This window comes from Dipodomys ordii, unplaced genomic scaffold (genome assembly GCF_000151885.1).
Source record: "Dipodomys ordii isolate 6190 unplaced genomic scaffold, Dord_2.0 Scaffold22, whole genome shotgun sequence".
Classification (NCBI taxonomy): domain Eukaryota; kingdom Metazoa; phylum Chordata; class Mammalia; order Rodentia; family Heteromyidae; genus Dipodomys; species Dipodomys ordii.
Window position 1 is genome coordinate 11293828 of NW_012267238.1, and position 26572 is coordinate 11320399.

The 26572-nt window shown below is 40.2% G+C and overlaps 1 protein-coding gene across 1 annotated transcript in view; it reads right to left on the bottom strand.

The window, feature by feature from the left end:
* Positions 1 to 11179: 11179 nt before the first annotated feature.
* Positions 11180 to 26572, bottom strand: part of Prcp (prolylcarboxypeptidase (angiotensinase C)) — a 59603-nt gene continuing 44210 nt past the window's right edge. The window contains exons 7-9 of the mRNA XM_013014209.1: positions 19403 to 19567; positions 18336 to 18523; positions 11180 to 11913 (exon numbers count right to left, since the gene is read on the bottom strand). Coding sequence (XP_012869663.1) covers positions 11697 to 11913; positions 18336 to 18523; positions 19403 to 19567 — 570 coding nt within the window. The 3' untranslated portion in view covers positions 11180 to 11696. The remainder of the gene's footprint in view (positions 11914 to 18335; positions 18524 to 19402; positions 19568 to 26572) is intronic.

Here is a 26572-nt window from a genome sequence, read left to right on the forward strand (position 1 = left end):
TTGGGATTGGGGGGAGGGGGGAGGCTGGGAAGGGATGTGAAGGGTAAACCAAAGGAGGAGGCTGCAATGCTTGGTAAAAAATGTACGCATTATCCTGCCCATGTAATTGTAACCCCTCTGTACAGTGTGTTCACAAATAAAATTAAATTAAATTTAGAAAAATACCAGGACTTTATGATAACTAGTATATGTCTAGGACAAGCAGAAAAGGTCAAAAGCTATGTACATATGACCATATAAGATGATGTTAAGCGAAATGTACCCCAAGATAGGGACACAATTGGTTTTTTCTTTCGGTCTATTGTTTTTAACGTACTTATAATGCACTATGTGATTTTTTTGTTTCTTTTGTGTGTTCTTCCCCCCACAGTGTAACCCATGTTTTCATTGTATTTGATTCTGGGGCCCTGCATCTTGTATATACACTTTTCTAATTTGGGGAGGGGAAGGGGAAAAACAAAATGCTTAAATAGTGATACAGGTTTACCCATTGTAACAATGAGATGTACAAGACACTATGTTGAAAACGAACTTTACAACTTGGGGGGGAGGGAGGAGTTGGGGAAGTGGGAGGGAAGGGATTGTAGGGGAAAAACAAAAGAGGAGGTAGTAATGCTTGATAGGAAATGTCATCATGACCTTACTCATGTAACTGTAACCCCTCCATACACTATTTTTACAATAAAAATATATTAAAATAAATAAAAAATACTATATCTTTGGAGTCTAAAAAAAAGAATTCCAAGGATGTGTGTGATAACAATTACAATGTGTAACAGAAGACTTGGACCTATATTATCCTGTGCATTAATTTCTCTAACCTGGTCATAGATTAGATATGAGGTTGAAAAGATAGGGAAGTCTGAAATGACTCCAACTTATTTTCACAGCACAACTAGTAGAGACAGCACTTAGTGAAATAGTAATGAACGACATGTTCATAGGTAAACTCCCAAGACTCAATTGGGGATCTTTTGAGTTTGTTCTAATCAGTAGCTAACCAAAGGGAGAGGGCAGTTCACAGCATGCTATTAAGGACTTGAATTCAAGAAAAAACAGAACTGGGCACAAAAACGTAGAAATAACTACATATACACATTCACAAGAACCTTGATTAAACCCTGGACACACAAATAGTTCAGACATGAAAAATGAGGGGAAAGAGTAGTAAGTACGTAATGAAGATTTCCATGGATGGTATTGTTGATATGCAAGGACTATATGGTGACTGTGTGATGACCTAACATTTCAGAAAGCAAATTGTTTGGGTCAGTTGTCCCTTGGGCCAAACTGATAGTTGATAGTTTAAGTCAAATGGAATCACAATATTTTGTCTTGAGTTATGAAAGGATAAATAGGTGCGTGTTTGGAAAGCCATTTTTTGGACAACAATTTGCACTGACTGACAAGTACTGCCGTTTGGTCAAGTGTGAGGAGAAGGATGAAGTTTTAGCACACTGATTGAAATCTCTCAGGGATCTGGGAGGTTTCTCCTGTCTTCAACTTCCTATTTTCAGAGTTCTACAAGATCATGCTTGGAATCCAATCCCAGTCTGTGCCTGGGGCAAATTTTCTCATATTCAGTCTATCACATGACAGGCTCGATCAATAGAGAATGAGAACAGGTTTGCCCAGAGCACACCTGCTGCTGGAAAGACCACACCCTATTATCTCACCTCAGCTCAGAACTAGAAGTTGAATGGTTTTCTGACCCCTAGTGAAGGGTGGAGCTTAGGGATTGGAGCGGAGAAGAATTGGAAGAAGGCGTGGCAAGAGGGGCTGAGCTAACTAGAAAAGAAGCTGCAGGGGAGGAGAAACCTCACCCTTTGGCAGCTACTTCTGTGGAGGAAGCCAGCATTTGCTCCTGATTTCAAGAGGGAGATTGGAACCTGATTGGAGACCACATAACTGAATTTGGAAGCTTCCCCATCACAATCTGGGAAATAGACAAACCTCCAGAAGAATGTGTCTCCTTTCCAGACAGAACTGGCTCCCAGACAGCACACTCTGCCATGTTGTGTGTATTTTGGCCACTGCTGATGGATCCATGGACATTTACTTTGTTATCACCCTGAAAATACACATCATGATCTGAAAGTAAAATTTAAAAAATAAAATGTCAAGGTCTAACTACCTTGTATGTGTTGAACTTAGGGTGTGGGCACTGTTCTTTGTGATTTTTCTGAAGGCTAGCATGCTATCCCTTGTGGCAGAGCTCTACTTCAGAATTTTTAGTGGTTAATTGAAGATCAAAGTCAGACTTCCTGTCTAGCTTGGCTTTGAACAGAGAGATCCTCAGATGTCAGCCTCCTGAGTAGTTAGGATTCCAGGCATGAGCCACCATTTCCCAGCTGCAGTGGGTCTTTTTAAAGATAAATTTGATGTCTCTGCCTCCCTGCTAGATTTTGAGCTTGTAGGTCCATGATTTTTTTTTCAATAACTGCACCAGCCTACAACCTGGTAATCAACAATATTTTTTGTGGGGGGGTGGTCTGGTCGTGGGGCCTGAACTCTGGGCCTGGGCACTGTCCCTCAGCTCTTCAGCTCAAGGCTAGCACTCTACCACTTGAGCCACAGCGCCACTTCTGGCTTTTTTCTTTTTGCTTATGTGGTGCTGAGGAATCGAACCCAGGGCCTCAGGCTTGCAAGGCAAACACTCTACCACTGAGCCACCTTCCCAGCTCCACTCAACAAATTTTTAACTGAATTAAATTATGGATTTGTTAGTATTCTCCAAAGAATAATAATTTAAAATTTTATTTTATTTGTATTATCTTCAAGTTGTTCTATAAATAGGGTTTCATTATTACAGGTCATTGTATGAGTATACTGCATCTATATCATAAGGGTACAATATATTGTGTGGTAACACTGATGATTAACTGTGACATTTACACATTCCTATTTCACTCTATTTCTCATGGTGAGTTTGTGTGACAGGTATTTTTATGTGCAATTCACAAATGAGACAACAGATATTCAGAAGGTTTAATTTTGACCCAAAGTCCTAGAGGGAGTTGCTGACCTCACACTGAATTACTTTTCTCCCTTCTCACATGTTCCTTACTTAGCTACCCCTCAAAAGGAGAAGCTAGGTCACTCTTCGAGCTAAGGCATATTTTGTGTGTGTGTGTGTGTGTGTTTGTGTGTGTATGCACGCGTGCGTGTGTGTGCTGGTTCTAGGGCTTGAAATCAGGGCCTGGGTGCTGTCCTTGAAGTTCTTTGGTTGAAGGCTAGTCCTCTGCCACTTGAGCTAAAGCTTTACTTGTGACCGATTTTGAATAATTTATTGAAGTAAGAGTCTCACAAATTTTCCTTTCCTGACTGACTTTGAACTTTGAGATTTGAGTTAGAATTACAAGCATGAGTCATCATTCAACTTCAGGTGTAATTTTTAAATGTTTACAATTGATCTGTTGCCCAGTACCAAAAACAGTGTTCTTCTCCAAGGTGTTACTCCCAAGGGTGACCATATCCTAGCTTCTCCAGACTAACTGGAGAATGCGGGCCCTGTGTGGTATGCCTTGCTCACAGTATTCAGAGGAGACTCTGCTTTCTGTCCTGGCTTTGGGCACCCCCAGGCTTTTCCTGAGCTTTTGTACAGCTGAGAAGGTGAAATATAAGGATATGAAAAGCTGCAAACAGTCTCTACCTCTGGAGACAGGCATTTACTAGAAGAAAGAACAGGCCAGTGGCTTCTCAGAGCATTGTTCAGCCACATTAGAGAAAGGATTAAGCAGATACATTCAGCCATTCTTTAAGCTTTGAATAGGCCTCTCACACTCTCTCAGATAATCACATTAGTTTTGTCATTAAAAGATTCCTTTTATAGAAAGTACCTAAACCGCTAAAACCACCCAGAGAGATTTCATACATTATCTAACACCAAGACAAACAAAAGGGATTTTTTTTTCCCCATTCCACATCTCAGTTTTCCTTACTCCTCAAACACAATTGGGAAATCAAGGTAGAAGTGATTTTGTAAATGGCCTGGCTCTGGAGACAACTTTCCCCTTGTCCATTCAACAGTCCCCTCAGCTTCAAAACTGGGGAGACTGAAAAAATGTCTTCAACACCGCAGCCAGCGAAACACAGAGGTTAACCCAGAGGTGAGGAGAGCAGGGCAGGGAGCAATTAGAAATAGGTGTGCTTGCCTTTCTGCCACAAGAGATTAAATATGGACACAAGGAAGAATAGAAAGGCACAAGATTTGGAATCAGACAACTGCCACTTACTTGATCTGGAGCCATGATTGGGGCTAGAAGGGAGTCACTTTGTTTCTCTTGACCTCAGGGGTCCTGCTTTATAGAATGGAGATAATATCTCTCTTTGCTTCTGCCAGCATTGTTGTGGGACTCCAATGAGAAATGGCAGGCAGAGAGTTTTGAATTCTTAAGAGTCTATAGAGGTTTCTAGCCAAGCATTAAAGAGGAGATTCCTGCCACCCACAGTAGTGAAAATGGAACCCAGCATGACCCACAAGGTAGACAAGTGCTCCACGATTGAGCTATGCCTCCAGTTCTGATTCTCTATTCATTGTTCCATAATGTTAGATACGTTTGGTTTGATTTGGTTTGGTTTTTAGGCATTATGATTAGCATCTAACTTGTGGTGCATAATAAGTGCTTTATTGTTTTTTTCTTAATGACTAGTATTTTTATTGCCTTTTAACCCCAGTCCTGAACCAGCACTACAAATTCCCATCCCTCAAGTCCAAATTCAAATGTTATAAAAAGTCTGCTTTGGTTGGGGGATTGGTGGCTCATGCCTATAATCCTAGCTACTAGGAGGCTAAGATCTGAGGATCACAGTTCCAAGCCAGCCCAGAGAGGAAAGTCCCTAAAACTGTTATCTCCAAGTAAACACCAAAAAGGCTGGACATGGAGCTGTGGCTCAAATAGTAGGGCACTAGCCTTAAGCAAAAAAGCTCAGAGACAGTGCCCTGGCCTTGACTTCAAGCCCTAGGACTGGGAGTTGGGGACAGGGTGTGTGTGTGTGGGGGGGGGTCTTCTTTGGACCTTCAGGATGAATTCATCACTATTACCTACATTACGTTCCACAGCTTCCTGACTGCAATACACATTTTGAGATCAATATTAATCAATTACCTGACATTGTATTCATCTTTTTTCATTACCCTTCAGTCCCTCAAGAACACTGGGCTTCTTCTTTGACCTGTTATTTCTTATTGCTTTTTAGCATAGATTTGTCAAATTAATGTTTGAATGAACAAATCGTAAGTGGACAAACAATCCATAGCTTTGATGTTACTTGATCAAAGAAAGAAGAAGTAACAAAAATCAGTCTTCGTCCCCTCTGTACAGTATGTTCACAATAAAAAAAATAAAAATTAAAATTAAAAAATCAGTCTTCAAAGTAATGAACATTGAAATTTAGAGGAGGTGTCTGCCCTAAACATTCCGTGTGCTATTGTGCTGTTTAAAGGATTACAGCTTTGCATCTCCCCTGCAGGGTGAAAAACTTAAAAACTTCTCCATCCTAACTTTAGGATGGAGAAGATATAGGCTAGCATCCACACTGTTGCCATGTGAGTCCAGATCATTCTTCAGTCTGGGGCTGAGTGGACATGGCCAGACGGCATCTCTGGTCTGTATCAGGAGTTATCAGTGGCACAATCCCAAACCAACTGATGATAACAAAAACCAATTCCAAAATTGTCAAATGTCCCTTGGGAGCAAAATTGGGAACCACCGATTCAATCCTACAGAGCACACTTCCATGGAATAGAAAAAAAAAATGGTAACACTCTAAGTACCTCAAAGAAATAGCAGATGGATATGTATTCCTAGTGTATAGTGTACATTCTATTTTGAAGGCAGGTAGAATGAACTGACCTCCTAATACTATTTGAAATGTCTTCTTTCAAATGCAAGGAATATTTCTGAAACAGGAAATAATCTGATAACCTTTGATGAAAGGAAATCCTCTGTGAAGTCATCTTGTTTCCCCCCTTTTCTAAATTTATTTGAAAATGCTTATTGTGTGCCTTCAGTGTTATCACTTTACGTATTACCACAGCACAGTTTCACCTAGAGTTTAAGATCTTGGTGATTTTCTACATCTTTTTTTTGGGGGGGGGTCTGGTCGTGGAACTCTGGGCCTGGGCACTGTCCCCTTAGCTCTTCAGCTCAAGGCTGGCGCTCTACCACTTGAGCCACAACGCCACTTCTTTTTTTTCTTTTTTGCTTATGTGGTGCTGAGGAGCCGAACCCAGGGCCTCATGCATGCAAGGCAAGTGTTCTATCACTGAGCTACCTTCCCAACCCTTCTATACCTTTTATTTGGCTCTGTGCCCCTACATTTAGAAGCTACAAAACAAAGTAAAGCAGTTAAACTGCTCCCCTGAAGCCATAGAAGTTTGGTAAGACATCTGTGTGATGGAAATACCTGCTCCTTGTCTCACAGCTCTTCCTTCACGTGGCCGGAGAGCTGTGGATCTGTTCCCTAGTTCTCTTGTGCGTCAAGTACGGCAATGTCTACTCAGTGTCTGACCTCATTTGACTAAAACTACTTCATTTGTGTTGTAAAACTCCCACCACTATTTTAGACAATCTATAAAGGCATTTAAAATAGCCAAGAAACATTTAACTAGCAAAGTTTTGTCTGAGGATATCCTTTCTGACACTGTAAAATTTAATTCTAAATTAAGCATGATCAGGTGTAAGTGTGTGGTATAGTTCATTGGTTCGTTATAGAATAAGTGTCACGTGTGCGTGTTATAAGGCTAAACACAATGAAACTTAGTGTCATACATTTCATTCATTATTCCACACTTTCTCCTTCTCTGAGGCTCTTGCATGGAGTTCTTGTTTGGGCTTCTCCATTGATTGCTGTGTTTTTTATCTTGTATACAGAATGAACTATGAAGTGTTTCCTCTTTGTTAGCTACTAGAAAGCTTAGATCCAAATTTTCTTGATCCTCAACTTCAGAAACTATACAGAATTCCATGGCAGTGTTTTGCAGTAGGTATTCAACAGAGTTCAAGTTCCTCAAGTGTGGCATGAAAAAAATGGATCTGGATCAAGTAAGATGGAGAAATGTTGCAACCATGATGTTGATTCATGATATGCATATTAAAAACAACTCTGATCATATAAAATATTGTTATCTAAATGAACTCCAGGAAATGGAAAGAAGAGACATTTTATTGTTGTTTTTCTTTTCTTCTTGTTTGTCTATTTGTGTCTTTGGGAGAGTAAGGGGACGCACAGAAAGGGTGGGACAAAGTGTGAACAAATGCAGCGATGGTACCCGCTAGGCATTATGTTGAAAATGAACTTGTGGGTGGAATAAGAGGAAAAAAACTGTGAGGGAGTGAGGGAAGGTATGACATTGTTCAAAACAAAATGAATTCATTACCTGACTTACCTAACTGTACTCCCTCTGTATATCACCTTTATAATAACAGTAGAAAACAACAATTAAAAATGAGTGATTTGAGGGCTGGGAAGATGGCTCAGTGGTAGAGCGCTTGCCTTGCATGCCTGAGGCCCTGGGTTCGATTCCTCAGCACCACATAAGCAAAAAGGAAAAAGCCGGAAGTGGCTTTGTGGCTCATGTGGTAGAGTGCTAGCCTTGAGCTGAAGAGCTGAGGGACAGCACCCAGGCCCAGAGTTCAGGCCTCACGACCGGACCCAAAAAGAAAAGAAAAAAGAAAAGAGTGATTTGGTGGGATAACAACTTAAATCAGTCTCACTCACTTTTCAGCATAGTAGCTCCTTTTATGGAATATCTACTAACTTCTGACCTTACTGGCATTTCATGAACCCACTTGACAAATATCACTTGTATTTTACATTCCTAAATCCATTTTTCACCTCTATCCCTCTAAAATCTCTTCTACTCACTGGTGCAATGTTTTCTAATATCCTTTCTTGCTGTGGCTGGCTCTCTACCACTAGAGCCATACCTCCAGTATGACATTTTGGAGATGGAGTCTCACAAATTTTTCTGGCCAGACTATCTTTGAACCATGTTCCTTCAGGGTTCAAACTCCTTAGTAGCTAGGTGCAGGCATCAGGCACCAGTGCCCAGCAGGAATTACCTTCTTGATTATCACTTGGTATAGTCACAATGCATATTAACAAATAACAAAATGACTAGCTTGGTTTATCCCAACATTTTCCAAACATGCTCAACTATAGCTCTTTCTACTGTATAAGTTTATCAGCATGTTATTTAGATACCTGTGCTCCAAGAAATACTGTGTGATGAATAAACATGTGAGACCAACCTGCCTAAACTGTTGTTCCCTTCCAATTCCTAACCACCTGAGCACTGTGCACTTGTGAGGGATTGAAGTCATCACCCTAGGAAATCATCTGGACCTTGTGCAAGAAGAGGAAGCAGAGAGAATGGAGCAATTCACAAAAAGTGAAGGCTTGGGAAGGGCTCCCACACATGAATTAGGCAGGATGTTGTCCTGAGTAAGGGAAACTGAAGGGCATGCTGTCTGAAGCAATTCAAAGTCATCATCCTTACAAGTTCTCAAAGTGAGCTCCTCCAGTATCACCTGGGAACTGGTTAGAAATTAGACTTCCTTGGGTCTACTTCAAGACACACTAGAAACCCTGGGGTAGGACTCAGCAATCAGTGAGTGTTTTTAGAAGCCCTTAAGGTAAACCTGAGATGTACTTCAGTGTACTGGCCACACTATAAACATCTGAGGAACAGCTAAGATCCACAGGCTGATAACCAGTGAACTAGCTCTGGTGAAAGATGGAACTAAGCGACTTTGATTTGCTGACTTTTTACATGAATACAGGTCTTGAGGTCATTCTTGCATGGTTGGAATAAATTCCCTTTTGCTCTTGTGATATTTTGTTGGTTGAATCCAAACCAAGATTGTTACACCAGTAAAATGAATCACAGTCTGAAGTCAAGCCCCAGTTCAGCCAGGAATGAGCTATGGGACTGTGGATGAATTGCTTCTCTCTGGAACAGCATGCCATGACCTCTATTGCCCACTAAATGGTGATGCTGGAATGAATGTCTGTGGCCTCTTCTAATCTGCTAATCAGGACACTGGCTTCTTTGGAAGCCAAAGATCTGGGCTTTACAGATCTCCTAAGGACATTCACTAAATTTCTCCAGTTCTATGCATTGTCTCTAGGAAGTTAAAGTAGCAAAAACAGAAAATAGATAACACTCCAGTTAGGCATTTTACTTAGAAGCAATGATACCTTCAACTTGTCTGTTAACTTGTCTGTTGAAGGCATCTTCTATTAATTAAAAGGATGCCTTATCAACTCATCTGTTAACCTGTATGTTAATGGCCAGGCATCTTCTATTAATTAAAAGGATGCCTTAAGTAAGCTTTTTTCCCCTGAGTCTTACTGTGTTGCCCAAGCTAGCTTTGGGCTCTGGATATAAGCTACTCCCCTCCCTCAGTCTCCCGAATACCTTGGACAATAGATGCATGCCACCATGCTCTGCAGTAAACTTTTAATAAGGTTTACTTGAGGTACCAATTATTTTTCCATTTAAGATTAACTTTCAGAATTTATAATTAGACTAATATCAGTTAAGGATGATATCTAAAAGGGCTTTTAGAAAAACAGTAAGAATGTCTTCCATTAAGGTCTGAAACCCTGCATTATATAACTTCTCAGTTGACAAAGAACAAAAACTAGTATTATTTTGACCCTTAAATTCACATCCCTAGCTGGGCACCAGTGGCTCACACCTGTAATCCAGGGACAGCACCCAGACCCCAAGTTCAGGGCCTGGACCTGCAAAAAAAAATTCACATCCCAGTAGTCTGATCCATGACCATGAAAACAGTCACCAAAATTGGGCACTCAAAATTATTTTATCTAGTTATTCAGGAGCCTGAGATCTGAGGATCATGATTTGAAGACAGTCCTGGGAGAAAAATCAGACTTTTATCTCTAGTGAACCAGCACAAAGCTGAAAGTGGACATGTAGTTCAAGTGGTAGAGTGCTAGCCTTTAACTATAAAGCTAAGAGACAATGCTCTCACCCCGAGTTCAAGACTCAGTACTGCCACAAAAAAGAGAGTGAGAAAGAAAGAGGAAGGAAGGAAGGAAGGAAGGAAAGGAGGAAGGAAGGAAGGAAAGAAGGACAGAGGGAGGGAGGGAGGGAAGGAAAGAGAGAAATGGAGGGAGGGAGAGAGGGGGAGAGGGAGAGAGAAGTGACCAAATGCTTTGATGGACAATTCTTTACAATGACAACAGAAGGCAACCATAATAAAATAGAGATTTTCCTGTATTAACCTGGGTGTCAGGAAAGTACAGGAAATAGTTCAGTCACCTACTGAGAAAGTTCCCAGTATCTAATACAGATATAGAGAATGATCTGCTACAATTTTTTAATGCTGTTGAAATGACTGAGCTTAGGGTATAATTTTTTTAAGCAGGAAATGTTCCCAAGGAGAGGCAAAGAAAACTATGCAAATCTGGGAGAAAATAAAAAGAAGTGAGGAGGAAGAAATCTTTCAACAGAGTAAAAACTGTTAGTCTTTCTCTGTGTCCCTGAAAGGTTTTGATCCAATCCTATTTGTTATCTTAGAAAAGCTCTTCTGAAGAAAGGTCTCAGTGTAAGAACTGCTTGAAAGAAGCCAACCCCTTGGAAATAGGAACGGCTCAGCCATTTATTAATGTCAAATATGCTGCCTGCATGAATTAGTCAGCTTGTCGTTTGGAAGCCATACAGAAAAGTCCCTGTGCACCTGCCTCTCAGTGTCCTGACACTTCTGGCTTTAATGGCAGCAGGAACAACCACCAGAAAATAAAAACTTCTATTTAAAAAAAAAGCTGAATATAACCCATTCTAGTTTCTGAATAGCTGATCTGTCCATTTTAAAAAAGCTTCTTGCTGAAGTGTCATTGGAGACCACAGCGTAGAAACTTGTTCAGATTTAAAGTGAAAAGCAAAACAGGGTCAGTTTTCTGAAAACTGGCAGAATTTAACCCAATTGCCACAAACCTGACCTCAGAAACAAAGAGAAATGGTGCAGGAAAGGACCAGATTTCTCAGAGGCAGGACCACAGTGGCAAATATCCCAGAACTAAGAAATAGCTGCCAAGTAAGGGAGAAAAAAATTAAAGGATTTATTTTTTCCCCAAAAGCTGCCAAGTCCCAGGGCACATTTCATTCCCAACAGCTGGAGTGAGCTTCAGAAGCCACACACAGGTAGACGGCCCAGCCTTATTCTTTATTTACAGCACAGTCCAAAGTCATTCTATCAAGTACAAAAGGAATGGCCCCCATTTCCTGGCTTGGCATGGGACATGCTTCCTACCAGCTGCGTTTACATCATCTTCAGCCATCTTCTTTGGGTAGAAGAGGAATGGGGGGATGGGGGGGGCTTAGGAAGAGGCTGGAAGGAAAGACTTCGGCCTCAAAACCAAGGAGAATTAAAAGTCCCTGCCTGTAGAGAGACTAAGGGAGCGACTCTCCCTGGGAAGAAAGGCGGTGGCCAACTCTGTTCCAGTTCTGAGGTCCACGGATGGGAACGGGAGCCGTCATGACGCGGTCTTCCTGCAGGTGGCGCCAGGACGGATGGCGGCTCCCGCCTGGCTCAGCCTCTGCCCCCACTGAATCTAATGGCAGAGGCCGGGGAAAGAACCACCACGTGCGGAAAGCCCAGGCGCCGTGGAACGCGGGTGGAGCGGCAGGGTGGCAGGGGCCGGTGGGGCCGGTCCGCAGCGGCTCAGCGCTGCCTTCTGGCGGCTCTGTGGAACTCCCGGATCCACTGCTTCATGTAGCTCACCTCCCACAGGCGGGCCTGCAGCACCGACTCGGGGTCCTGGGCGTGGTTGGCGCGGAGGTCCAGGTGATGGGCCGCGTCCTTGATGAAGATGGCGACCAGGGTGTCTGAGATGTTTTTGGTTACTCCACCTCCGGACCAGGGGTCCAGGTTGCCATTGCTGCAAGTGGGGGGAAAGAAGAAAAACAAACAAACATAAGAGAAGCCTACTGCCTAGTCACACGTACAGTTACCAACTTACACCCTGGAGGATTCGATCTCGGGATCCTATTCGTGATCTAAACAGTGCTGTGTGCTATAGCGTTACAGCGGTGGGGGGAGGGCAAAGAAGACTTGAGTTTGTTCTCCCATGAGTCAGCCTAGACTGACTGTCTAGGGACTTGGGAGCCAAAGTCCAATCCCAGCTTCGTCATTCCAAAATCTGTGTGGTGCAGGTTGCCTGACTCGGTTTCCTCATCCTTAAAACAGAAATAACAACATTTTCTTTATAAGACTGTAAGGATGAAACTGGATGGTTCGTGTGGAAGTTTTAGTAAACACAAGAGCTGGCTACATAGGAAGGAGTCTCTCGATTAATGCTGGTTTCCTAGGACCTAATCATCAAAGAAAAATATATCTGTATTTTAAAATAATATGAATTATCTCTTAGCTGGAGGAATGGCAAGGGAAAGGAGAGACAGGGAGAGGGAAAAAGAGAGAGGGAGAGGCATTAACCTGCATTATGTGTTCAATACAGTATAGTACTTGGGGAAATAGGATAGACATACTAAACAAAGTCCCCAGAAACTGATCAGAAAATTGGACATTTCTCAAAAGATCTTTACATTAGCTTCACTTTTTTAATGCTACTAGGTTATTAGTCTTCATGAGTTCACATAAAGCAGATGTGATAGAAACAGGTTCAGTAGTAGAAATACACTGATCAGTATTTTTTTCTCAGTCAGGTTGTTCAGCTGAGAGAAAAACATGAACACAGACTCTATCCTTAACATTTTAACAGCTTTATTGACATACAGTTTAACCACAAAATTCACCTATTTCAAATATGCAGCTCAAAGATTCTTATGGAAGGGCTGGGAAGGTGGCTCAGTGGTAGAGCGCTTGCCTTGCATGCATGAGGCCCTGGGTTCGATTCCTCAGCACCACATAAGCAAAAAGAAAAAAGCTGGAAGTGGCGTTGTGGCTCAAGTGGTAGAGTGCTAGCCTTGAGCTGAAGAGCTGAGGGACAGCACTCAGGCCCACGACCGGACCCCCAAAAAAAAATGTGAAAGGGAGAATAAAGCCATGTAATTAAAAAAAAAAAAGATTCTTGAGAGTTGTGTAACCATTACCACAATCAATCTAGAACATTTTCAATCACCCCAAAAGGAGTTTCGAGCTCATCAGCAGTCACCCCTATTCCCCATCACTCAGCCCCACACAGCCACTAATCCACTTTCTATCTCTGTAGGCCCTTGTATTCATTTGCTGAATATATCATATCAATTGAACTAAAAAAAAGTGATAATACTTTGTGACGTTTTCTTTCACCTTTCAAGTTATATCATGTCGCATGCATGAATCATCATATCAGTTTTTGACAAATAATATTCAATTCTATGCACATGTAATATTTTATGTATCTTCATTAGATGATCACATTTGTACTGTTTCTTCTTTTTGGCATTGTAAACTTAATACAAGCTTTTGTGCTGGTATGTATTTTCATTCCTCCTGGGTATATCTGGAAGTTCAATTTCTAGGATATTTGGACTTTTTAATGAACTGCTAGACTGCTTTCCAAAGTGGCTGCACTATTTTATATTATCTCACTAGTGCTCTACCACTTTGAGCCACAGTTCCATACCTAATTTTCTAGTGGTTAATTGGAGATAAGAATAACTGGGTAATACATCTTATTTTTGAGTTCTTAGAGTTCATTATATCTGAAAATGGTGGTACATGGCTATATCTGTAATTCTATCATTCTAGAGGCTGAGGTAGGAGCATCATTAGTTCAAAGCTAGCCTAGACTACGTATAGTCCCTGTTTTAACAAAAAAAAGTTTGTTCTATGTTCTGTACACAAGGCATTTATTAAATATATTATTTACAAACATTTTCTCCCATCCTTTAGACTGTTTTATTACCTTAATGGTAACATTTGCAACACAGTTTCTTTTGGTGTGTGTGTGTGTGTGTGTGTGTGTGTGTGTGTGTGTGTGTGTGTGTTAGTACCGGGGCTTGAACTCGGAGTCTGGTGTTCTTGCTTGGCTTTTTTCACTCAAGGTTGGTGCTGTACCACTTAAGCTATACCTCTATTTCTAGCTTTGTGTGTGTTTGTGGTTCATTGGAGATAAGAGTCACACAGATTTGTCTATTCTGGCTGGTTTCTAAACTCCAATTCTCAGAACTCAGCCTCCTAAGTAGCTAGGATTATAGATATAAACCAACAGCACATGGCTCAATTTTTTTCATTTTGATGAAGTCCAATTTATATACTTTTTATTTTGTTATTTATGTTTTGGTATTGTATATAAGAAACTACTGCCATGAATATTTATTCCTATTTATCTGGTCATGAATATTTATTCCTAAATTTTCTTCTAAGAGTTTTAGATCCTCTATTTTGGCCTTTGATCTATTCTGAGTGAATGTTTTGGTACAATCTGAGAAAAGGATCCAACCTCCATTCTTTTATGTTAGATGTCCAGTTTTCAGAATATCATTTGTTAGCAAAAAATATTCTTCTTTCAGTGAATTGTCTTGGCACTCCCATTGGAAATCAATTGACCATACATACAAGAGTTAACTTGTAGACCCTCAACTCTTTTCCACTGATCTACATTTAGGATATGCCAGAATCACAATTCACAACTGTTAAACTGGGATGTTTCAATCCAGAAGTTGAAGTTCTTCAAATTTGTTCTTCCTTTTTAAGATAGTTTTAGCTCCACATGAGTTTTAAGATCAGCTTGTCAATTTCTAGGATTTAGGGGAAGGACAGCATGACTCTGTAGATGGATGGGTTTGTAGAACACTGGTAACTGTCATGAATGATCACAGTTTCATGCTGCCGGCTGCCTTTCTCATACCACATGCAGGGCTCAGTCACCTTTGACACCGTTTTTGGTTTTATGTATTCCTGACCCATATAAACAATATATGTGAACACTATAAAACATTACAAAAATACATGCAGTATAATCATAATATTCTATAAGTGTAATAAATTTGAATACCAAAGAGGTAAGTGAATCATGAAAATGGATATGAAGGTATTTCTGAAAAGCTTAGTCAGAATATTAACTGGAGTAACTTTAGTCAAATGTGCAAATTAAATGAGGAAATAAACATTTAAGTATATTAAGTACATGTATGCTTGAAAAACAATTTAAAATTCCAAAGTCCATTATCATACATTTCTCTTTTTAATAAATAATATTTTTTATTGCAACTAAGTCAAATTATTCTTGAAGAAAAGTTCTTTCAAAGTTGTCCTTTTATGGTTTGATTAAAAACAAAAGGGACACTTGCCCATGCAATTGTCTTCACTGCCAGATAAATATTTAATGTAAACCACACAGACATCAAATTCTCTTACGTGAACAAACAGCCTTCATCATTGTTCCAATTTGACAGGCCCAACTCAGATAGGAAACTCTCCACTATTTGCAAAACAAAAAGCTACCCAACAGCCACATAATAAGCAAATGGCATTTGATTTAAAAGGTCATCTGAAACAACCTAGTGGCTTAGCAACACTGTTTGGAGTTGCTGAGAGACCTCAGATGCACATGGACTTGAATATCTTGCTCCTAGACATGCTAACTCAATCATTGGGAAATTCACAAAATTGAAAAAAAAATCCATCTGACTTTCATGAGAGACTCTGAATGCCTGAGTAAAATTCCTAACAACCAGCCTTACTTAATCACTGGCAATAATTAATTTGCCTGAGAAGTAATGTTAAAACTAAGCACCTCCTCAGGGACTGCCTTCTGAATTTATATTTACACAATGGAGAATGGCGGTTGGTAAAATAATCTCTGGGCTGCAAAAACAAAACTACTGTGCAATTTAAAAAAAAAAAAGCTGGAGTGGGACTATTAACATCTACTAATTATTAAGGCCTCATTTATCCAACAAATAAATGTTTACCGAGTGCTTGGGGGTGGGGGGAGGTTCAGGCGCTCATTGGGCACCGGGGATTCAGCCAAGAACAAAACAGAGAAAAATCTCTGCTGTAGTGGTGTTTACTTCCATGACAATCCATTCATTCCAGAAATGACTCAGTTAGGTAACCATGATCCTATCCAAATTACATAAATTGGCAATTTGCCCAAGGTAGCTAATTCACAGAAGAAGCAGAAAACCATCAAGTTCTTCAAAACCTTAAGTAGCAATTTCTTTATTTTTTACTTTTTTCTTGCGGGGGGGGGGGGGAGGGAAGGAGTTTAGAGACAAATTCCTATTATATAGTCCAAACGGGCCTGATACATAACCCTCTTGCCTCAGCCTCAGGATGCTTGGATTCCAGGTCTGTATGATTACATCTGGTTTTATGAGACAAATCTTAACTGACACATCACTCTGACAATTACAGAGTGAAACTGTCTAATCAAAACAGCAGTAGCATACAGACTTGTGCAAGGGAAGCTGAAGAAAGGCACCTGAACGCAGAGCTACTTGACATGTGGTTCCTCAGGCGGCTCCTATCAGAGCACTAACAACAAGACACGTGAGGCTGTTCTTTTGCCTTGGGAGTGCACTTTCTTCAGGAAAGTGGAACTATGAACTTCCTAATAGCTTTCCACGTTGGCTTTTCCCTACTATTAACCTGTAGCAAAAGATTTCTTTGGAAAATTTGACTTGTCAGTACAGAAAGACAAACAAGCATCTTCACACCAGCCTACCAATTCAACTTTCACAGGCTTCAAAGACTTCCTGTACTGGGAACTTCATTCCTCATCCTATTCTATGCATTTATTGGGCATCTACTGTGCCCTAATCAGGTAGCAGATGTTAATAAATGGTACGAGGTAGTCTGAGCGCCTAGCAGGGCTGAGGCCACAGTGAGAATCTATCTTTCCTGAAAGGGTCAAAGATTTCTTGGAGGCCTGAGACTTAAGTCATAGAGAAAAAGAGAAAGAAAAAGGATACTCAGAGTAAGTCTGTAGTTTCCTGCAACTAAAACATAAAGTGCAAGGTGGTAAGTACACTTCTTATTTATTCAACCAATAATTTTGAGCATATATATTTGCCAGGTCTGGGCCTAGTACATTATTGGGTTAATGTTGTGTTTTGTTTTGCTGTTGTGTAATGTTGTGTTGTGCTGGTACTATGGCTTGAATTCATGGCCTTGAACTCTCACTCCACTTGCTTGCTGATGACTGATACTCTACTACTTGAGTCAAGCCTCTAGTCTGGCTTTGTGATGGTTAAGTGGATATGGGGGTCTTACAGTCATCTCTGCTTTGTCCTACCAACCTCTGATCTCAGCCTCCTGAGTAGCTAGGATTACAGGCATGAGTTACCATGCGTGGCAACAGATTAACTCTTTCAAACATCACAGCAACTTTATGAAGTGAGTGGTATTCTTATTATCATTTTACAGATGGTAAAACTAAGGATCAAAAAGCTTAATTTGAATGAAGACAGACCATTATACCTTTGCACAGATCTTACAGAGCATTGTTACTTCTACTAAACTATAATGTCTATCTACTGACTTCTAGTCTTATTCCTGAAACTTTTCTCACATATTCTACCCCCTTTTCCCATAAACATGATGATGATGATTCTGACTATATAAAAGGTTATAGGTGCTATAAAAGGTTATATGGGTAATTACTGTATCTACCTGTAATTGTTATATCCAATGAGACAGGAAAATGTATTTGGCCAAAACTCACATTTTGAAATCTCATACAAAGATTGAAAATGTCATTTAAGTTCACTTAAACTTTACACAGTAGGGTCAAAGCAAGGAGGTGTGACTTTAAAATTCAGAATGGTAGAACTCCTTATAATCACTCCATGAGATAAGCTCCTGAAGTCAAGCAAACTGACAAAATACTTCCTAGAAGAGGAAAACAAATGACCTTGGACACTGCTATGTCTAAACAGCCCAAAATTCTGGGTTAGGTCAGGTGTCAGTGGATCATGCCTGTAATCCCAGCTACTTGGAAGGCAGAGATCTGAGAATCACAGTTCTAAGTCAACCTGGGCAGGAAAGTCTGTGAGACTCTTATCTCCACTTAACTACTGAAAAGCCAGAAGTGGAGCTGTGGGCTCAAATGGTAGAATTCTAGCCTTGAGCAAAAACAGCTCAGGGACAGTGAGCAGACCCTAAGTTTAGTACCCGCACAAAAAATAAGAAAGTATAATAAATATTTAAAATATATAATAAGAACAAAAGGTGATGCTTCATTTTGTACTGCAGTAGTTGAAAAAACTATTTTAATTTTTTTGCCTTTTTTTTAAGCTTTAAGCATTATAGTAACAGCAGAAAACTCAATGGGCACCACTGCTGTATTGTATATTCTGTTATTACCCAACACTAGACTAGTTCTATCTTCTAGCAATCCTAGCCAAAACTCACCTGAAGACAATGTTGGTGTGTGAGCTGATGTGTTTGCCTCCATACACGGTACCAATCCAGGAGGGCCGAGGCCTCACACCCCACTGTTTGTAGCATTCATTTGAAAACTTCTTAAAGTCCCATGACTGAGGCTCAAACATGTCTTCAATACCATTAGTACAAAAAGGCATGACCATTTCTGTACAGGACTTAAAAAGCAAACCAAGAGACAAGTGAAAAAGAACACAAGGCAAAGATGGGGCTTGAAATCAGGCAACTGACCTTCAGAGACAGACCTCTCCAGTCCTTATTTACTGATATGCCAGAAACTCCTTTTTATTCAAAGAAAGGTTTGGCTAAGACATGTTAGAAGTTATAATTATGTGTTCTATTTTTTGCCAATGACCTTCTTTAACATTAATATAGTATTTAATCCTCAGGACAACTCTGGAAATAAAGCGCTATTATCACTACTAGTCTTATTGTGTCCCTAAAGGAATAAGCCTCACTCAATGAGACGTTCCTGCCTCCCCGTGTCCATATAATGCTGCCATAGAGGACGAAGAAAGATTTATTACAATGTTAGTTCACTTCATCTATCTTTCTCATGAGCTATATTTGAAAGAAAGATTACAAATTATTTATATTTGTATATGTGAGGCATAGAAAAGATGATTAACACTTGCTGTAAATTTGATGATGATCATATACAGGGAGGGAGAAAGGGATGGAAGGAGGGGAAGAAGGAAGGAACAGGGAAGAAAGAAATGAAAGAAGGAAGGAGAGAAGGAAGAATTTGGGGAAGGAGAGAGGGAGGGAGGGAGGGAGGGAGGGAAGGAGGGAAGGAAGGAGGCAAAGAAGGAAAGATGGAAGGAAGGAAGGAAGGAAGGAAGGAAGGAAAGAAAGAAGGAAGAAAGGAAAGGAAAGGAAAAGAAAGAAGGGAGGGAGGGAAGAAAGGAATTTGTTCCTGCTCTCAAGTATAACAGACTTGGATCTCGGTTATGTGACAGAATCTTGTCTAGTTTTTGTTATAGCACAACTTTATTAGTGAAAAACAAATTCTGCTCAAGGAAATCATACGTGCTTACCTGATAGCCCCAACCCAGGGTTCCCAGATTGCTAGTTGTTGTTTCTGAAATATTCAAGCATTTTGTTTGGCCTGTATAATTGTAATATATATTCAAAGCTTGGAAAACATTCTCTACCAGCTGTGATTCAGAGGTATCAGGTTCTTTGAAATATTGGCACACTTCCTGTCATTTTGGAGAGATAAACAAGAGAAGAGTTCGAATAGAAATTTAAAATTACAGTTTAAATATGGAGAATAGGAACCCTTTTGTATAATCACTTAAAAATAGTAACATAAATATAAATAATTTTAATTACAGCTTAATAACCCAAATACGAAACATAATTTTTTAAAACATCTAACTACATTTCTTAAAAATGTCTCAAGTATAAGCCCTCCCAACAAGAATAAATCTGGTGTGTGTGTGTGTGTGTGTGTGTGTGTGTGTGTGTGTGTGTACTTGTGCTCACGCACACATGCACATGTACACAGGCTAGTTCTGGGGCTTGAACTTAGGCCTGAACACTGTCCCTGAGATTTTTTTGTTCAAGGCTAGCACTCTAACATTTGAGCCACAGCTCCATTTCTGGCTTTTTTTTTCGGGGGGCGGGGGTTAACTGAAGATAAGAGTCTGACAGGCTTTACTGCCTAGGGTAGTCTCAAACCTTGATCCTCAGCTTTTAGCCTTCTGAATAGCTAGGATTACAAGTGTAAACCATGGGCTCCTGACAAGAATAAATTTCTTAACACCTTCCCAGGCTACAGAAGTGAACCGAAGTTATTCACACAGTATGCAAATTTCCCTCCACTTACCATTCCAAGTTTTAAGATACTCCACTTAAATACTCTCTGCTCTCTGGGGTCATCCTTGCCTGCTTCCCAGCTTAGAAGAATTAAGCCACCACCTTCTGATATCCCTTCCACTAGACCCTGATCATATTTCTATTAGAACCTCAGTGAATTCCAGAAAGTCTCCCCCAACACAGAGCATGGCGTCTGCCAACTGTTTACTGAATGAAGGACTACATTTTTTACAAAAAAATGCAAACTTTATAAAGTTTCTTCCAGAGCTAATTACTACATTAAGTTCCACCATCTATGATATGATCAGAAGCATATTCTGCTGTTTCCCAACTCCCATGTATTTCCATCACTAGCCTATATATCAGTGCCTGAAATTCTAGCTGTGAAAATCATAGTCAATACTAAATGAAATGTAAGAATCATAAACAAATATTGAACACTAGTTGATGACATTGAAGGTTAATTCTTTAAGGAAATGCCTGTAACTTACTTTGAAATGCATTTTTAAAAATAAGATGGATAGGAGCTGGGAAGGTGGCTCAGTGGTAGAGCGCTTGCCTTGCAAGCCTGAAGCCCTGGGTTCGATTCCTCAACACCACATAAGAAAAAAGAAAAAAGCTGGAAGTAGCACTGTGGCTCAAGTGGAAGAGCTGAGGGACAGCACCCAGACCCAGAGTTCAGGCCCCACGACCGGACCCAAAAAAAAAAAAAGACGGATAAAAGCATGACAAGCAGGGCCATGATTTAAAGGCTAAATCATTTGAGACATGGTCTCAAATGTTTAGGGGCGGGAGAAAAGAAAGGATGGGAGAATGGATATGTTCAAAGTACAATACAATAAATGAATGAAATAACATAATGAAATCCAACAAAAACTGTAAAAAGGATAAAAGAGGAAAGTTGAAAGAACAGAGGAAATGAACTGGGGAAAAGCTGGTGCCTCTATTCTGCATAACATGACAATTAACATTCTATGCAATGTTAATTGGTACTTTGTGAAAAAAAATCTTCTTAGTCATCATTTTACAAATCTTATGATGTTATTTTAGCAAATGTGAAGTTTTGACAGTAGAATTTCACAGAGCCTTTAACAACCTCAACTGCAAACTGATTTCCCAAGATAATAAGTTTTTGGTAATGCTAAGTGTGAGTAAAATCAGAAAATAGGATATCCAAACAACTGGATACACCTTTTAAAAAAAGTTAACTGTGGGGCTGGGAAGGTGGCTCAGTGGTAGAGCGCTTGCCTTGCATGCATGAGGCCCTGGGTTCAATTCCTTCAGCACCACATAAGCAAAAAGAAAAAAAGCCGGAAGTGGCACTGTAGCTCAAGTGGAAGAGCGCTAGCCTTGAGCTGAAGAGCTGAGGGACAGCACCCTGGCCCAGAGTTCAGGCCTCAGGAGCGGACCCCCCCCAAAAAAAAAGTTAACTGTGAGGCCATTATCATATGGCCCAACCAATGTTCGGCATCTGCAAGAAGAAATAGGATTTAGCCAAATGGAGAGCCCATCTATTACTGTTAAAACAAAAAGGAATTGGCAGGTTAAGAAAAACTGAAAGTCAAAACAGTGTTTCAGTATTGTGAAAACTCTTGCTTATTCATAGTAAATTTTAAAAAAAACTACCCCACATTTGAATAGCACTTTTCTCAGAAAGTTCCTAAGCAATAAAGCCATCAGAAATACTCAAGACAATATGAAAGATGAGGACCGGTCACTGGCTGCATTATACGATTGCCAAGAGCTGATTGGTATTCTTTCCTCTCTCTGGACAACAACAGCAGACTCAGCTCTTTCCGAATGCGGTACAGAACTACAGATTAGATAAATGGAATGCAGAGCATTATGTCTGAGCACAGCATGGTGTAAGAGGCAGGGTCACAGTGCTGGCTGGGCAGGAGAAAGGAAGTACTGATATGTAACAAGTGCCTACGACTCTGGAAAAAGAACAGTAGCAAGTGAGTGTGACTCACATGCTGGCATTAGATCCCCGCTTAGAGCTGGAACACTGAGCCTCTGTCAGGCAAAGAAAAGGAGTCCCATGAATAGCCTTCTCTGTAAAGAGCAGTTACCATCATTCCTGAGAAGACACAAGCATGGCTGGAGACCGGCACCAGCTGACAGTACTTGGGTTTCAGCAGCCCCAGAACATCACGGTCAGAAACTTGGCCTCTGCAGATAGAAACTCCATGCCTAGATTAAAGGAAATCCTGGCTCTACTGTCCTTGTAATGTCCGATCCCCATGAGGACTGGGTCAGGTTCTGAAAAGGACATTGACCAACAGGACAAAAACGTAGAGTTGCCAGGATAAGGAGCTGAGGAACAAGCAGGTAAAGCAATCCACTCATCTGGATCATTCTCAATATTTCAGTATTATAAATAAAGCTCAAAAAAATCTCTAGGGCTATTTGTATTTATACATATGTATACAAATGTAAAGATTCACAAATACATATATAAATGTATATATGCACATGTACACACACATATATGTGTACATATATGTATGTATATAATTATATACACATATTCATCATTCCTAATTCAAGATACATTCTTAGGAGAATTACTTGTTCAAAAGAAATAAGTTGTTGTTGGTTTTTTGTCAGTCGTGGGGCTTGAACCCTGGGCTTAGGTGCTGTCCCTCAGCTCTTCAGCTCAAGGAGAGCGCTCTACCGCTTGAGCCACAGTGCCACTTCCGGTTTTCTAGTGGTTTATTGGAGATAAGAGTCCCACAGATGTTCCTGCCCGGGCTGGCTTTGAACCACGATCCTCAGGTCTCAGCCTCTTGAGTAGCTAGGATTAGAGGCATGAGCCACAGGCGCCCCGCTCATTTTTTATTTCTTAATATAAAAGTGAACACGAGGTTCTTCTTTGTTGTTATTGTTTTTAATGTACTGTATGATTTTTGTTTCTTTTGTATGTTCTTCCCCCTATTGTCACTGTATTTGATTCTGGTACCCTGGTATTGTATATACATTTATTTGAATTAGGGAAGAGAAAGGGAACAACAGAATGATGAGACAAAGGACAAGAGGGAACCAATGCAACAGTGACATACGTAAGACAATATGTTGGAAATGATCTGTACAACTTGGGGGGGGGGGTTGAGGGAGGGAAAGTAGGAGAAAAAATGAGGGAAGGAGTAACAAGTTTAACAAGAAATGTACTTATTACCTTACTTATGTAACTGTAACCCCTCTTTATATTACCTTGACAATAAAAAGAGTAAGCACTCAGGAAACATTTATAAAGTATATGAGAAGTATACTCTAATTATTCTAGTTTTTATTAAAGAATACAGAAATGGTACAGAAATAGACCATTTACACAACCTTCTAGCCAAACTCATTTGATCTACACTCAAATATTTAGGTCTGTCCTTTGACCCCATGTACACCAAGAAAGTAAAGATAATGACTTGTTTAAATTTTTAAGTGTCCATACCTAGGAAGATAAGCATGTGAATAAAAGGAAGAAAAGGAGAGTAAAGAAAAAAAAATTTAAGAGGAAGGAAAGAAGATAGGTTAAAAAAAAAAAAAAAAAGACCAATCTCCTCTCAGAGAGCATGGCCCATCCACATTAGAGAAAGGATTAAGCAGATACATTCAGCTTTTCTAACAGATTTTCTTTCTCTAGGGCTTCAATACCCCCTCTCACACTCACTGAGATAATCACATTAGTTTTGTCATTAAAAGCTCCCTTTTCATAGCATGCACCTAAACCGCTTAAACCACCCAGAGAGGCCGCATACATTATCAAACACCAAGACAAACGGAAGAGATTTTCCCTCTTATGTCTTATTATTTCACTACACCTAACTGTGTGCTCAAAAGACTAAGCCAAAATACTTAGTTATCAGAAGGGGGAAAAAGCGAAGATTCCAAAATGAACAGACTACAGCATCCTTTAAAACTGCTCTTTGAGCTGAGGAGAGACCTAGTAGTCAGGTGGCCTAAAGAGTTAAATGACAGAAGGGTTTTCTCTTTCCCTTTTCTCTTCTTCCTCCTACCAGGCCAAGTCCATAATTATTTCTGCACGAATGTTGCAGCTTCTGTGAACAGTAAACAAAAGCAAATGGAGTCTGAGTGCAAAGCCTAATGACAAATTAAAAGAAATGATAGTTGAACTGACATGGAAAATGGCATTGAGCTGCTGCCCACGGAGCCTACAGAATGGTACAATTCCAGACAGAATTGGAAATCACCTGCTTTTTTCCCCCAACTGTTACATATTATCTCACCACCCCAAGCCAGAGTTACAGACTTAGAAAAGGAAGGCTGTTTGTCAGCCCTTTAAAAAGGAGGAAGTGTATCATAAGGAGGAGGAGTTCTGGCTAAATGGAACTATCCAAGTGAAAGAGCGAGCCCCAGCTGGGTAGTGTTCCAGGGATTAGCAGGTTGGGAGAACAGAGAGGAGGTCAAGAAAGGAGAAATAGAATGGGCAGGGAAAGAAAGTGATCTGAAGCTCAAAGATGGGGAGGGAAAGGCAATGGATAAATCAGAGGGGATAACTATAGGAGGAAACAGAGACAATGGATGTTTCTCGAGAAGCAAAAAAAAAAATCAGAAAAAACAACAATCACAAACAAGTTATTAGCAATTCAGAATATTTTTTTGTTGGGGAGGGGGCGCTGAATGGCTCACACCTACTCAGAAGACTGAGAGCTGAAGACCACTGCTGGAAGCCAGCCCTGGCAAGAAAAGTCAATGAGACTCTTATCTCCAAATAGCCACCAAAAATCCAAGAATGGAGATGTGGTTCAAGCAACAAAGTGCCAGTATTGAACATAAAAGGTAAGCAAGAGTAGGAAGCCCTGAGTTCAAGCTCCAGTACCAACACACACACACAGACACACACACACACACACACACAGAAAGAGAGAGAGAGAGAGCTAGGGAGCAAGGGAGGGAGGGATGGAGGGAGGGAGGGAGAAAGGAAGGGAAGGAGGGAGAAAGGGAGAAAGGGAGGGAGGGAGGAAGGGAGGAAGAGGAGGAGGAGGAAGAGGAGAAAAATTCCTTAATATCAAGTTGGAGATATAGCTTGGTATTGAGTGCTTGCCTGGTGAACCTGAGGTCCTGGGCTCTATAATCAGTCTGATCACCCCCCAAAGAAGTCCTTAATATGTCAAGGAAAGGATAATATGTAAGAAATAATTGCAGTATATGACAAAAACTAATCCTGGATAAAAGTAAGAGGTGATTATGGGGGAAAGACAATGTTATCTAGCCTTAAAAATAAACTTCTAGAATGTATAATATATATGCAAATGTGTGTGTGTGTGTGTGTGTGTGTGTGTAAGACAAGGATTGTGCTAAACCAAAAAATAAAATAGACAACACAAGATTTGTAACATACTCCACTAGTTTCAAGTGATTAAGACAGTGAAGGAAAAAATTGCATTTAAGACTCAACAGCAAAATGTCTCAAAAGGAACATTAAAGAAATGGAGAGAACAGCAGTTCAACTGCTCACCATTCTAAATAATGAAAAAATCAACTAACACTAAAAAGCTTTGTTTCTTGGCTCTCTTTCTCCAGCAGGGGTCAGCAAACTAAAACCTCCAGGCCAAATGCAACCTATTGCCTGTTACTAGAATTAATTATTGGTCATCCTGACTTGTTGATGAATTACCTATGGCTCTTTTAGGCTACTGTAACTGAGAACACTGTCAGATACCAAATGGTTCACAGAGTCTAAAACACAGCCCTTTGCAGATGAAGTTTGCCCATTCCTCTTTTGGGTATTTTTGTTTGTTTGCTTTAAATCTTATTAAGTAACTATATAAAGGAGTTTCAATTCAAAATAGCAATTTATAAGTATAATGCATCTTGATTAACGTCACCTCTTCCATCCCATCCCTGTTTTAAATAATAAGGGAAATCCTATTTTTTTTAATCCTCTGACAACCTAGTTGTTCTTCAAGTGGGCATAATAATGTACCTGTAATTCTTACTTTGTTCAGTGGTAAAATATAGGATTAAACATGATATTTGAATCCAGGTGTTCTTATATGAAAGGGATCTGCTCTTTTTGATGATTTTTCAATGAATTATCAATATTCAATTTAATTCACTGCACATTTACTTCCAGCCTGGTATATGTAAAATAGTAACTAACAGCAAGTAGATTTGTTTCCTTTTAAAATCACAAAGTTTTTTTTAAAGGTGCAGTTAATAGTTCAAAGCAACAGTTAAAAGTGTTTTTGAGGGGCTGGGAAGGTGGCTCAGTGGTAGAGCGCTTGCCTTGCATGCATGAGGCCCTGGGTTCGATTCCTCAGCACCACATAAGCAAAAAAAAAAAGAAAAAAGCCGGAAGTGGTGTTGTGGCTCAAGAGCTGAGGGACAGCACCCAGGCCCAGAGTTCAGGCCCCACGACCGGATCA